General features: G+C 53.5%; 1 protein-coding gene across 1 annotated transcript in view; it reads right to left on the bottom strand.

Annotated features, from left to right (window-relative positions):
* The window catches only part of Efr3b (EFR3 homolog B), a 42401-nt gene that overhangs the window by 17560 nt on the left and 11493 nt on the right, over window positions 1-13348 (bottom strand). The window contains exons 4-8 of the mRNA XM_033763104.1: window positions 6496-6617; window positions 2008-2157; window positions 704-838; window positions 268-346; window positions 2-28 (exon numbers count right to left, since the gene is read on the bottom strand). Coding sequence (XP_033618995.1) covers window positions 2-28; window positions 268-346; window positions 704-838; window positions 2008-2157; window positions 6496-6617 — 513 coding nt within the window. The remainder of the gene's footprint in view (window position 1; window positions 29-267; window positions 347-703; window positions 839-2007; window positions 2158-6495; window positions 6618-13348) is intronic.

The following is a 13348-nucleotide window of genomic DNA, read 5'->3' as shown; positions in this document are numbered from 1 at the left end:
GCTGGATAACCAGGTGGGAGTGCTGCGGCTGAGGGAGGAAGGCACGCCGGTCCGAAACAGCACCCCCGGGGCAGGGCAGCCCCCTCCCGGGGCCCAGGGCTTGGGGCCTTCCCAAGGCCGGGGACACCCGGGCCGTGCCACATTCTTCTCCTGGTCCCTTTCACCTCAAAGGCTGAAAAGTTCCTTAAAAACATCACCACCTTTCTTCCTCTTCCCTGGCCCAGGGCTCACTGGCAAGGTCCACCCGGGGCCAGGGGGCTGCCATACCTGAATCGAGTACATGATGATTTTGAAGCAGCGGATGGCGAACACCTTGGGCTCCCACAAGCAGTGGTTATCCAGATGGCTGTGGGGGTGACAACGTCGGGGTGATGTGAGGGGGACAGCTTGGGGGCAGAGGTGAACTCCTGAGAGCCCCTGGTAGTTCCCGGGAAGTGAGGCGGTGCTGACAGGTGGAGGTGGAGGTGAAGGGCGTGATCTAGCCCGAGCTGGATGGGGCACGGGAACCAAGCTGGGCATCCGCACCCCACACGAGGCACCCTCCCCTTGGTAGCTCTGCTGTCACGATGCAGGAAACACAGGTACCGAAGGACACACCTGGCCGTGGCATCACAACTGTGCCATCTCCCCAAGCCAGTGGGAAGATGCCAGGCCTGGGACATTCCAGGGCCGAGGGCAGGAGGGGCAGGGGCACTCAGCTCACATGAGAACAGGCTTGATGGCATTTTTTATATTGCCGAAGGCTGCCCGGCCCAGCAGCTCCCTCAGGCACCTCTCCGCCAGCTCCGCCGGGTTCTCTTTCTCCTTCTCTGGTGCTTGGAGCGGGGAGGGAGACCGGCTGTGGAAACAGAGCCAGTGGGTGGGTGGGGCGATGCTGGGAGTCGGGCTTTGTGCATCCCTAGGTTTCTGTGCTTCCTCCACGGAAACGACATGGCAGGACAAGCAGGAGCTTAACGGAGCCTGCACCAGGCAACGGGGAGACGTCATGGCCGTCAGAAATGAAACCGTAAGGAAGGCCGGAGCGGAGGAAGACTGGGGCAGACGGCCTAGCTCCCCTTCTGGAAATTCTGAGGCGCCTCGCTGGCGCCGTGAGCCAGGTGAGGGGTGGAGCACGGGTGTTTCCGTGTACCTAAATGGTCCCCGAGGCACAAGGAGTAGATCCTCACACTGACCACTGACCGGATGGGAAGCCTCAGGGCGCCAGGCTCAAAGAGCTCGGCAGTGATCCCAGAAACAGCCGCTGGGGGGCACCACCCCCTCCAGTGTCACCTCCAGGCTCAATAGCCAGAAGGTGACAGATGTAGTCAGCACACATCTTTACCCAGCATGGGGTACACAGCCAAGGTGAGACAGCAACGTGAACCTCCCATCCCGTGCCACAGGGGGAAGCCCAAGTTTAGGGGCTCCCAGATTAAAACCCACTTGTCTGCAACTCTTTTTCAGTGGCTGTGGCTGATGAGGCACATTGCGTTTTGTTTGTGGTACTAGGGATCGAGTCCAGGGCTTTTGCAGTGAGCTACATCTCCAGCCCTTTTTAAAAAATATATATTTTATGTTGAGACATAACTCTTTTTAACTCACTAATTGCCTTGGGGCTTGATCTTGCCATCCTCCTGCCTCAGCCTCCCAGAGTTTTGGGATTACAAGCATGCACCACCACACCCAGCTAAGCAGGCCTGAAATAGAATCAGGAAGTGAGGGAGGAAGGAAGGTCCAAAGGGAAAGCCCTCAGTAACTGGAGCCTTGAAACACACTTTAAACCTTCCTGGCCCGCTGCTTCCGGAGACAAAGGAACCTGACTCTTGGTCCTTTGTGTTCCCAGTAGCACATGTGCCCCGAGGGAGGCTGGCGTTATGATTGTCCTCCCTTCACTGTCCTGCGGAGGCAGAGGACAGCAGCCAGCAGCTTCCTGGGGGCCAGCTCTGACTCTGCAGGACACGCCACAGGCCCGACCCCGTGGGCGCAGCAGGCTGGCGGCACTCAGGATGCCCACATCCAGGCGCTCACCTCTCTGCCTCCTCCCCATGCTGCAGGTTGAAAAGCAGCGAGGGGACGATCTTGTCCATGTGTTGTGGGTCCCAGATATTGGCCTGCAGTTCGTCATTCACCGTCTTCCTCACCACCCCTTGCAGACCTTTGATGCCTGACATTCGGATTCTGTGAGGAGAGGCGGAACAGGTGTGGGTGTGCTGCTTCTGCAGCCAGCGGGGCAGGGCAGGGCCTGGACACACTGTATCCCGGACAGAGGGAGAGCGCCTGCTCCTCCTCCTCCGGGCCGGTGTCCTGTGCAGTGGGCAGGCCCAGGAACCAGGCCTCTGGCTTGTCCTGGTGACCCCAGGCTGCCCTAGCCCCGGGTCCACCCTGGCTCCACCCCCTTGGTCAGTGCCCGGCCCAGTTTGCCCCAGCCGGCCCAGGCTGGCAGAGATCCCAGCGCTGCAGGGGACTCAAGGGGCAGAAGCAGGGTGAGGAGAGCTGGGGCAGGGCGGGGTCTGCAGGGAGGCACCAGGAGCTATGGCAGAACTAAGTGGCCAAGAAACCAGGGGGCAACCACCCTCATGCCCCAGAGCCTACTGTTCTGGCCGTGTGGGAAGGAGTCTTCCTTACTGCCCCTTTATTTCAGCCTGAAGTTCCTTTTATTCTCCTTTTTTTTTGGGCGGGGGGAACAGGGTCTCACTGTGTAGTTGATATTGACCTGGAACTCACTATGTAGCCCAGGCAAACTCACAGTGATCCTCCTGCCTCAGCCTCCCGAGGGCTGGGATTACAGGCGTGCACTACCACGCCTGGCTATTCTCCTATTTTTTAAAATAAAACTTTTTGATTATATGCTAATTATAAAATGTATACTCCCACCTTCACCACTCACAGATGACCATTATTGGCATTTTGACATGGGAATCGAACTCAGGGCCTTGTGCCTGCTAGGTGAGTGCCCTGTTATCACACTACACCCCCAGTCCTTTATGTATTCTTTGGTACTGGGGACCAAACTCAGGATCTTGTGCTTATGAGGGAGGCGCAGTGCCACTGAGCTAAATCTCTGGCCCTCCAGTCCTTTATTTTTTAGGGTGAGGAGGGAGATACTAGGGACAGAACCCTGGGCCTTTTCACTAAGCAATATCACCAGACCTTTTAATTTTCTTTTGAAGGAGGAGCTTGCTAAATTGTGCAGACTGAGCTTGAACTAGCACTATTCCTGCCTCAGCCGTCCAGAACGCTGGCCCAGCCCTTTTTATTTTACTTTGAGACAGGGTCTCGCTAGGTTGCCCAAGCTGGCTTTGAACTTGGGCTCTTGCCTCATTCTCCTCAGTAGCTGGGATTAATTACAGGCTGTGCCACCATGCTGGCTGGCAGCTTTTCTTCTATACATAATGTATAACAGAATTAAGAGCTGATAGCATATTTAATTTGTATTGGCTTTTCTCCTACATTAACAATCTAGGCACTTTAAAAAATATCATTAACCTTTCATAAACACATTAAGTGAACTTTCTAAACCAGGCCCTTACAGGGCCTTTAAAACTGTTTCTAATTTTTTTGCCATTACAGTAATGCTATGGTGGACCCCACTGTATACATTTCATTACATTTCTGAGCCCCTGGCAGGAGTGGAATCAAGGACCCGAAAGCTGGGAAAGCAGAGTCTCCCAGTATTTCCAGACCACACACCCAGGCCCAGCACAGGCTGCAGAATGCTGTCCCTGGGGCCCTGCGGTGGCACTGGGGTCCATCTTAACATCCGACCCCATTCTATGGCTCAGAAACCCTCATGTCTTGTTGCTATTTTGGTTCACATCCTTTTGGTGATTCTTCGTGTCGAGCAGTTTCGCTAAATGCATATGTAGTTGCAGTTGCGTTTTCAGCTCCCGTCTAAGTGAGACCCTGGGTCTTTCCCAGCGACTGTCCCTGTGGGAGAGGACCACAGATGCCCGCTGGCCACTGTGCCCTGCCCCACCGGGCCCCATGTCAGAGGCTGTGCAGGCACCGGGCACTGCTCCCTGCACCTGCCGTTGTTGCCTTCAGGTCAAGGGCTCTCCCGGTGTACCCCTGAGAGCAGCTCAAACTTGTGGACTCGCCTGTCCCACCCACGAAGGCCAGGCTGGCAAGAAACCAGTCCAGTTTGGAGGAAAAATGCCTACCCGAGCTTCCTTGTGTGCAAATGTGAACGCATGTTTTTTTCAGTACTGGGAATGGAACCCAGGGCCTCATGCATGCTAGGCAGGCACTTAAAAGTAAGCCACACCCTGGCCCCATGAATTAATTTTTCTTCTTCTAACTATCTCACACTTCTTCAGTTTCCCCACCTGTCTGATTCTAAGGCATCCAGGGCTGACTTCTTCAAAATTAGATCAGAGAAATCAGGCTTGGGGGTAGAAGAAACCTACGGTTCTACTGGGTCCCATGAGTCTCTGAAGCCAAGGGGAGTGCACAGAATGCTCCAAGGGCCACACGCGCGCGTGCACACACACACACACACACACATGCGCGCCCGTGGTGGGTGACCTTGGCTGTTCTCTCAGAGGCCTCCCAGAGCAATGTGGCCCTAGTGAATGGAAACCCAGCGCCTCAGCCGTCACTCAGGGCCCTGAACAGACTGAGGATGAACACAGAAAGGGAGCCCAGGGAGGACAGAGGAGAGGAAGGAAACAACGGTGCCGGGAAGACACTCCGTTCTCCCAGCAGCCTGTCAGGGGTGCCAGGTGCCAGTCTGGGGGTGCTAATGGCAGTGCCTGGCTGCTAGCTACGGGCCTCAGCAGCCTCCCTCCAGCAGTCTCCCTCAGGAGACTCCTGGTCTGCTCGACGCCTGCACATGTGTGTACACCTGTGCGCACGTGGAGCAGCCCCAGGGGCCAGCACATTTGACGGCCACAGCTTCTCTCTCCCACCTTCCTTATGCCTCCTCTGCAGTGGTCTGTGGGTGCTTGGGGTGTTTTTTGTGGTGCTGGAGATGGAACCCCGGCCTTGCGATGGAGGGACTTCTGCCCTGTCCTGCAGGCCAGACCACTGGCTCATGCACAGGGGTAGGCCGGGGTCCGGGCCACAGAGGTGCTCATGGGATGAAGGGTGGCAAAGTCTGAACAGACAAGGAACTGGCCCGGGGCTGGGGTGCCACCCAGGTGAGCTCTCCAGCCCCTGCAGCTGCCTACGTGGACGCTGTCCCTGTCCTCCTCCTGGGCCTGGTTCTCCTGGGTCACACTCAGTAGGCTGAGCCTGCTTCTGTATCCCACAGGGCCAAGCCACACACCACCTTGCTCACACGACACTCATGTCAGCACTGGTTTAGTGGTCTGTGATCTTGCTTGAGGCTTTACTTCTGTACGATGACCATATTTCTGTGAGTTAAGTGTTTTTACAACTCGAGTGTGGACACAGAAGTGCTTCCTCTAATTCAAGATGTTTATCTGAAAGCTTTCACTCAGTCACTCAGTCAACAAATACACGTCCAGTGTCAGCTGCTCAGAGGGCTGCCCTTGACCTCCACAGGGAAGCACAGAGTTGGGCATGACACAGGCCTTTAATCCTAGCACTTGGGAGGCTGAGGCAGGAAGATCGCAAGTTTGAGCCCAGCCTGGGCAAATTAGCAAGATCCTGTCTCAAAATAAAATGTTTTTAAGAAGAGTTGGGGATGTAGCTCAGTGTGAAGGCCTTGGGTTCAATCTCCAGTACTCTCCCCCCAAAAATAATAATTATAAAAGCATAAGCAAATTGCTTAGAAGCTTGTTAGGAGATGGGTACGGGGTGGGGGCAGAGCAGGGTGTGGGACTGCTAGAGCCCCAGATGGGGGTGTCCTTGTCCCCGTGAGACCAGCATGGGAGGAGACGGAGGACGAGCAGCGGGTGGGCTGCGTGTGGACTCGGCTCTGTTCTGGTGGTACAATTTTGCCAGATCCAGTGGCAGTTGTTTCTACCTGACTACTTGCATTTAGTGTTTTTTTTTTTTTTTTTTGTACCGGGTATCAGACTTGGGCCTTGTCCTTGTGAGGCAGTGAGGCAGGCGGCGGCACCTCTATGCTAAATCCCCGGCTATGTACTTCTGACTGAGGTGTGTGCGGTGTGCCCTGTCCCTGGTTCAAACTGGGCACAAGGGACGGCTATCTCACATCCAGCCTTGCTGTCTGGCCCCACAGGTTCTTCCCTGGGAGCCACCGCTGGCAGCACAGCGCTGCCTGCCTATCCACCCACACCCGCTAACATGGGAAGACAGGAAGAGCTGGTGAGAACAGACAGTCGTCCATGCTTTCAGGACTGGGGATGGAGCCCAGGGTCTACACGGAGCTAGTACATCCTCAGCCCCACCTTTTTTTTTATTTTGAGACCAGGTCTTGCCGAGTTGCTAATTTGACAGGCTGAGTTTGAACTTTCGATCTTCCTGCCTCAGCCTCCCAGAGTGCTGGGGTGACAGGAATACACCACCATGCCTGAGAAGGCAGGTCGTCTTCTAAGACCCTCTGCCCTGCCCAGGAGCCAGGCAGGCCCCTCGCCTCCCTCTACTCACTTCGTCTTGATCTCCGAGTCCTCGTGGCTTGAGTGGCACATTTCACTGAACCGAGACACGAAGAAGTCATAGCTCCGATGGTAGGATGGCGTGTCCTCCTCGATGTTGGCGAACTTCACGAACTGTGGGGTGGAGGGAGGGACACATGGGTCAGGTCACCCTCACTCCGGTGTCCCCAGGGCCCAGCCTGGCAGAGCCACAGAGCCCTGAGACCCGGACGGCTCCTGCTCGGCTCTGCTTTCCTGGCCCCTGCTGGGGAGCAGCGGAGAGGGGAGATGAGGGCTCCCTCTGCCACCCACAGCGCACACCGTGCAGCCTGGAAGGCTGTCGGGACAGCAGCACTGCAGCTGTGAAAACCAGGGTCAAGGCACCTTGATTTAGAAGAGGCGATTACATTTTATTGTCGAAAATGTGAGCAAATGGCAAGTGTGCCACTCTGGTTAAGGCTTGATCAGCTCTCTGGGTCCCACTGTGCCACACGCTTACAAATCTAAACAGGGACTGAATTTAGCCGAATCCTGCTGAGAAGCAGGCATCATGGACTAAAGGGAGGTAAATTACTGAAAATCTAATATAATTCTTACAAGTTGTTTGGTTTAATGTTATAAATTTAGCACCCCAAAGGACTCTACAAGGATTAGATTTATAATAAATTATATTCGCCATTGTTTTGCCATGTATTATTATTTATTTCTTCCAAATGTGTGTAGGCTTAACAAGGATGTACTGGCCTAAAAATATTTAGAGTACGTCATAATGTTCAGTGCTAATCGAATATTCAGGTGTTTTCCGCTGAAGGACAGGAGGTCAAAACACAAAGCAGAACAGCCAGACGTGGCGGTGCTCGCCTCAAATCCTGGCACTTGGAGGTTGACACAGGAGGACTGCTGTGAGTTCAAGGCCAGCCCGGGCTACACAGCGAGACCTCGTCCCAAACAACAGAACAAAACAACAAAAATACAAAGCATATAAGGAGATCTTTCTTCCAAGCTACACAGATGTATCTGAGACCGAATGTTCTGATATTAGCAATAAATCCATATGACACTGTTTGCAGTACTGATGGTGGCCATACGAGGAGGCTTGTGCGATCACAGCATTACTGATCATGTTCAGAGTTCAGAGTTCCAGAAACAAGGGAAGGCGGCTTGGGACTGCCTGGCCTTCCTGAGCAAGGCTAGCAGATGGACACTCATGCGGATGCTGGGCATGGCTCACCAATATACACTGCTAAGCACTAGTGGGGGGTCACGGGTGCAGCCTGGCCCGGCAGGGTGTTGTCCAGACCAAGGTGACACATAGACGAGTGTTCCAACAGCTCTAGCTCTTAACTGGCGACACGACCTGGGAGTGGGACATTCAATTTTTTTTTAAGGTAGTGGAAATCGAACTCAGGACCTTGAACTTTCCAGGCAGGCACAGTGCCACTGAGCTGCATCCCTGGCCCTGGGACGTTCAGTTTTCATGTTTTGGTTTTCCTACATATAAAATGAGCGGCCAGTGTTCACAAGGGTTCTTTTAGGGTTTTAAAACTATCTGCTTCAAATATGATGAAGCAGTTAAAATATGACTTCCTGCGTCTGTGTAAGGGTGTACACATTTTAGAATGAAAAAAAAAGACTTTAAAAAGTCAACAATTCCGGGGATTTAGCTCAGCGCAAGGACCTGAGTTCAATCCCTGGTACCAAAAATAAATAAATAAAAAGTCAACAATAAAGAGGAAAAAAAAGAGTCAAACAAAGACTTTGTCTCAAGTGAATGTCAGGAAAATGAATGACCAAACTTTATGTTCACTGGTTTGAGGCTTCATGACCAACAGCTACGGAGATGAAAGAAACTTCTAGAACATCAGGAACTACCCTAAGCATTTTACATATGCCATTTCTTCTACTTCTTGGTTAGAGAGAGTCGATTCTTTTCATCCTACAAAAAGACTGAGACCTAACTCTGAAGTACTTGGCTCAGCCTGGCAGGAGACCTGGTTTCCACCCACTGTGGGCTTCTCCCACAGCCTCTTGAAAGCTTGGCCTTCTGGGGTCTGCTCCAGCCTTCCTGAGGTGTGATTAAAAATACAAATTACATATATATTTTCAAGGTACACAACAGATGCTTCGATATACACACAGACTGTAAATAACCATGGAAGTCAAGCCAATTAATACATCACTTCTCATGGAAATAATCTAAATGCGCCATGTCAGATGAATAAAGAAAATGTGGTATATGTGTACACACACACACACACACACACACACACACACACACACACGGCATACTGGAATATTATTCTGCCTTTAAAAAGGTCCTGGGCCAGGGATTTAGCTCAGTGGTTCTGGCGACTGCCTCACAAGCACAAGGACTTGAGTTCAATCTCCGGTACTCAAAAAATAAATAAATAAAATAAAGATAAAAAGGAGATCCTGTCATTTCTGACCACAGGGATAAACACAGAAGACATTATGCTAAGTGACGTAAGTCAGCCACACAGACACTGCATGATCTGACTGTGAAGTCATCAACCTCCCAGAAGCAGAGCACAAAGGCTGCCAGGGCCTGGGGAGGGGATGAGGAGGAGACAAACCTTCTTTGGTCTCTGTCCCTGCCCTCTGTGACCTGCAGCACCTCAGACCAAGCAGCCCAGGCTGAGGCACAGGTATGGTGGGGCTGGAGGGGCAAGGATATTTGTTTTCAACCCCACAGAGCAGCAGTCACAGGTTAACCGTGCAGAGTCCACCCTCGACCCCAGACTCACTGGGTTGGCCTGGGGTCTCAGAGAACCACAGCAGGCAGGATCCCTTCTCTCCGCCTCACCCTGGCCCATGAATGCTGGCCAAGACCCCACTCCTGAGGGGTACAGTGGAGGAACCAGGGCCCTGTCACTCTCGGCTCTGACTTCTTCCCCAGGTGCTGGGGAGCTGCAGCAGATGGAGGCCTGCCTGCGTCTGCCTGACTGACCGCTGTCTGTGCTGTCTGGGTGTTTAAGTGTTTCAATGACTACCCCTGGCTGCAGGGTCAGGACTGAGATTAATGTCCATGTCTTTAAAAAATAGTGAGTTCAGGCGGGCGTGGTGGCACACGCCTGTAATCCTAGCACTCGGGAGGCTGAGGCAGGAGGATCACTGCAAGTTCGAGACCGGCCTGGACTACAGAGTAAGTTCCAGGGCAGTCTCAAGTACATAGTGAGACCCTGTCTCAAAAAACCAAAAAACAAAAACAAAAAAAGGGAGTTCCACAACAACACTGAGGGAAGTAGGTAGGGACACGGCACAGGGCTCCTTTTCTAAAGCATCCATGGCTCTCCTCCAGTGGCTTCTTCTGTATCCGTCCCAACTGGGCTGCCACAGCGGCCGACTCCCCCCAGAATGCCCTCACTCTTTTTTCCTGGGACTCTCTCGGTCACAGGAGCTTTGCTCTTCCGTGCTCTTCCTCCCTGGAAATGGCCCAGTCTTCCCACAGGCTGACTTTCCCTGGAGGTGGCTCCGTGTAAGTGGAGTGTGCCCTGCCCCACAGCTGCGGGCCCACCTGACACCGTTTCCCTCACCTCTTGTCATCCGGGGGCCTGGAGAGGAGCTGTGCGGGTAGGGACACTAGGACGTGTTATAGGTGGTCACCAGGGTAACATACATGTGGCAGAGCAACCAAGACAAGCTCGAGAACCGTGCCACAACCATCAGAGCAACCGTGGTCACTCGTGCTCCGCTCCATCAGCCCTGGGCTAGGAAAGATGCAGTTTAACCCGTCATTGGGTTTTTTCCTCCAAGTTTAACGAACGAGTTTATTCATGTTATAAGCAAGTGAGCCAGGTGTGGAGGTGCACATCTACAGGTCACAGCTGCTCCGGACACTGAGGCAGGATTGCTTGAGCCAGGTAAGACCCTGTCTGAAGAAATCAAAGCCAAAATACGCCTCTTGATAGGGACCTTTAATCTTGGTGCATGTATACAATCAGAAACCCTTGTCACTTTTGTGGCACCAAGCCAGGAGCCCACAGGGGGAGCCTGCACCTCAGAAAGTGCTGACAGGCACCACAGGCAGGAGAGGCGGATGGTGACCTCACACCCCAGGAACACCACACAAGGGCTGATGCCACCCCAGGGGGCAGGAGGGTGGGGGCAGAGAAGGGTCCAACGCTGTGAGACCAGAAAGAAGCGGGTGGCCACGCTGTCTTCTCTTCAGGGTCTTCTCACCTCTCAGGAACAGAGATTAGAGAAGACTCAGGGGTGGGGGCGCTCTCTGAGCTCCAGAGTAAAGGAACAGGGTGGATGCAGTGCACACTATTAGTGAGGCTCTTGTTTCTCTGGGTTTCCTCCTCTCAGCTCCTCCCAGAGTCAGCAACCACAGTCACTGAACAGCGACGCTTGCCGTGAGCAGACGCCCCAAACCCTCAGGGAACAAGCAACCCCCTCAGAACACACGGGGAACTCCTTCTGCCCCAACCCACCTGATCTGAAAAACAAATTTCATTATCATTTGACTAATGCCCATTCGCTTTGCTTGGACCCAGGCTTTGTTCTATGAAAAACCTCAAAAGCCACAAGTGGTGTGAGCCCTTGAGGAAGCTGTTCACAGACACGCAGGAGTCCTCATCAGGACAGCCGGGTAGGCCCGTGCCCCTGTCCTTACGATTCCAGCTGACCGGGACTCCTTGAGTTGGCCAAGCTGGTCTCGAACTCTCGATCCACCCGCCTCAGCTTCTCAAGCAGTTGGGCGTGCGCCAGGCTTCCCTACTCTATCTTTAACGCCAGGTATAGATGGCAGCACTGCAAAAGGAGCTCACCCTGCGGTGAGCAACATTAACACTTGTTTATGTACTTTTGCCTCTGTCAGTTTCCCGGATGTAATGTGTCTGCCTCCCTCCTGACACCCCCTCGGCCACTCTGTTACAGGATGTTGGTGACTGCACTTAGATCCACATGTAACCCAGCGTAACACAGCACTAAGATCCTGCACTGAATCGCATCTGCACTCTGCTTCTACCAGAGAACGGGCTCCAAGGATTTGGATGTCAGCACCTCTCGGGGCACAGTGGTCAGCCTACTGCGCCCCAGTGCCAGATACGATTTTCAGCAAGCCCGTGAATTTCCCAGGGTACCTACTACTCCTGGGAGAAGAAGAGTGAGGCCAAAGGGAGCGAGCGACTGAGCACTTCAGGTTAGCTCACTGTGAGGGGTGGAGCTGGGCCTCAGACTTAGGATTGTGACCCTGGGTTCTGTGCTCTTCGCCCTTTGAGCATTAATGTGCATCCAAACTACCTGGGTAGCTTGATAAAATGCAGATTTCCAGCCGGCTGTGGTGGTGCACGCCTGCAATCTCAGCACTCTGGGAGGATGAGGTAGGGGGCACAAGTTCGAGCCCAGCCTGGGCAATTTAGCCACTTAGCAAGACCCTGTCTTCAAATAAAAAATAAAAGAAGGGCTGGGGATGTAGCACAGTGTGAAGACCCTGAGTTCAATCTCCAGTGGGCATCCCCATATCACACAGAAGCAGACTTCTGAGCCACCCCAGGCCTATGGATCAAGGCTCTCTAGAGGTAGGACTTACAGGGTTTTTACTTCCTTTCAGTACTGGAAATTGAAACCAAGATCTTTGCTGCACTGAGCTACATCCCTAACCCTCTTTAAAACTATTTTTTTTTTTTTTTTTTTAAATCTTGAAACAGGGTCTTGCTAAGTTGCCCAATTGGGCTAGAATTTTGGATCCTCCTGCTTCAGGCTTCCAGAGAGCTGGGATTACCCTCTTTTCCACCGGTACCTCTCTGGAGATTTTGGGGCAGGTGCTCCACAGACCCTGCAGTCTTTGCTCTGCAGTGAGCTGAGCCAGTAGCTATGGAAATGCTGAGGCTGGCTGGGAGGAGCAGCACACTGGACAAACCCAGGGAGTGTCCTTGGCAGCGGAAGTCAGTTGGGGCTGGGGAGTCAGAGGCCCATCTCTGCTGAAGGACAGAATGGGGTGGCTTGGGGTTAAAGCAGGGCTTGGGTGGTGGCCCTGCGGTGGTTCCATCTCTGGGACACATGGTCCTCCTCCCCTCTGGGGCCTGGGACGGCCTGGGAAGACGGCTGATCGCTCTCTTCCTGCTAGGACACCGGCTCTTGTGCCATCCATGTGATTGCACAGGGTCTGGGCCCCTTCACAACCCTGGAGTGGCAACAGGACTCACTAACAAAATAAGTGCCCTTCCGGTGCCAGCCTCTGAGAGCTTTGTAGGCGCTCTGGGTCTGACAGCTTGGTGGGAGGAACTTCCCTTCTGAGCTGGTCAGGGAGCGCTGGGCCGTGGTGTCCCTCCTAGACAGTCCCTCCCTGTGCCGCTTCTGTAGCTTCTAGGGGGCGACAGGAAGTTTGGTGACCATGATTCAGAGCGCCTGGCTGGGTTGTTATCAAGAGCTCACATCCACCATGCAGTCCGCCTGGGAAATGGCCCCAAACCTGTGCCTTAGTCACTTTTCTCATTGCAGAGACAAAATACCTGACACCAAAGTTAAAGGGAGAAGGTGTATTTAGCTCCTGTTTGTAGAGGTTTCAGTCCGTAGTGGGCTGGCTCCAAGGCAGGGTGGCGCAGCAGAGGGACAACAGGTTCCTAGTGGGCCAGACTACGGTAGCAAAGCATCAAGGGACCTTAACAGCGTGTTCCTGCCCCTTTTATCTTATTTAGATTATGTGGGGCAGGGAACACTCACACTCTTAATCCTAGTGCTCTTGGGGCTAGCGCTGCGCCACAAATCACACAGTCTATCTACAGCCACCTCCATGGGCCCCACTCCATGGACATGAGGCTTTGGGGGACAACTCAACACGAGCCCTAGCACCTGGGGAGATTCGGCTTGGCCTTGGCTTCCCGGTCAGGCCCCCGCTACTC

The sequence above is a fragment of the Fukomys damarensis genome, unplaced genomic scaffold (assembly GCF_012274545.1).
Source record: "Fukomys damarensis isolate Sample0158 unplaced genomic scaffold, DMR_v1.0_HiC HiC_scaffold_2, whole genome shotgun sequence".
In the NCBI taxonomy this organism is placed as follows: Eukaryota; Metazoa; Chordata; class Mammalia; order Rodentia; family Bathyergidae; genus Fukomys; species Fukomys damarensis.
Note: the sequence above shows the minus strand (reverse complement) of the source record. Positions and strands in the feature narration are given on the sequence as shown.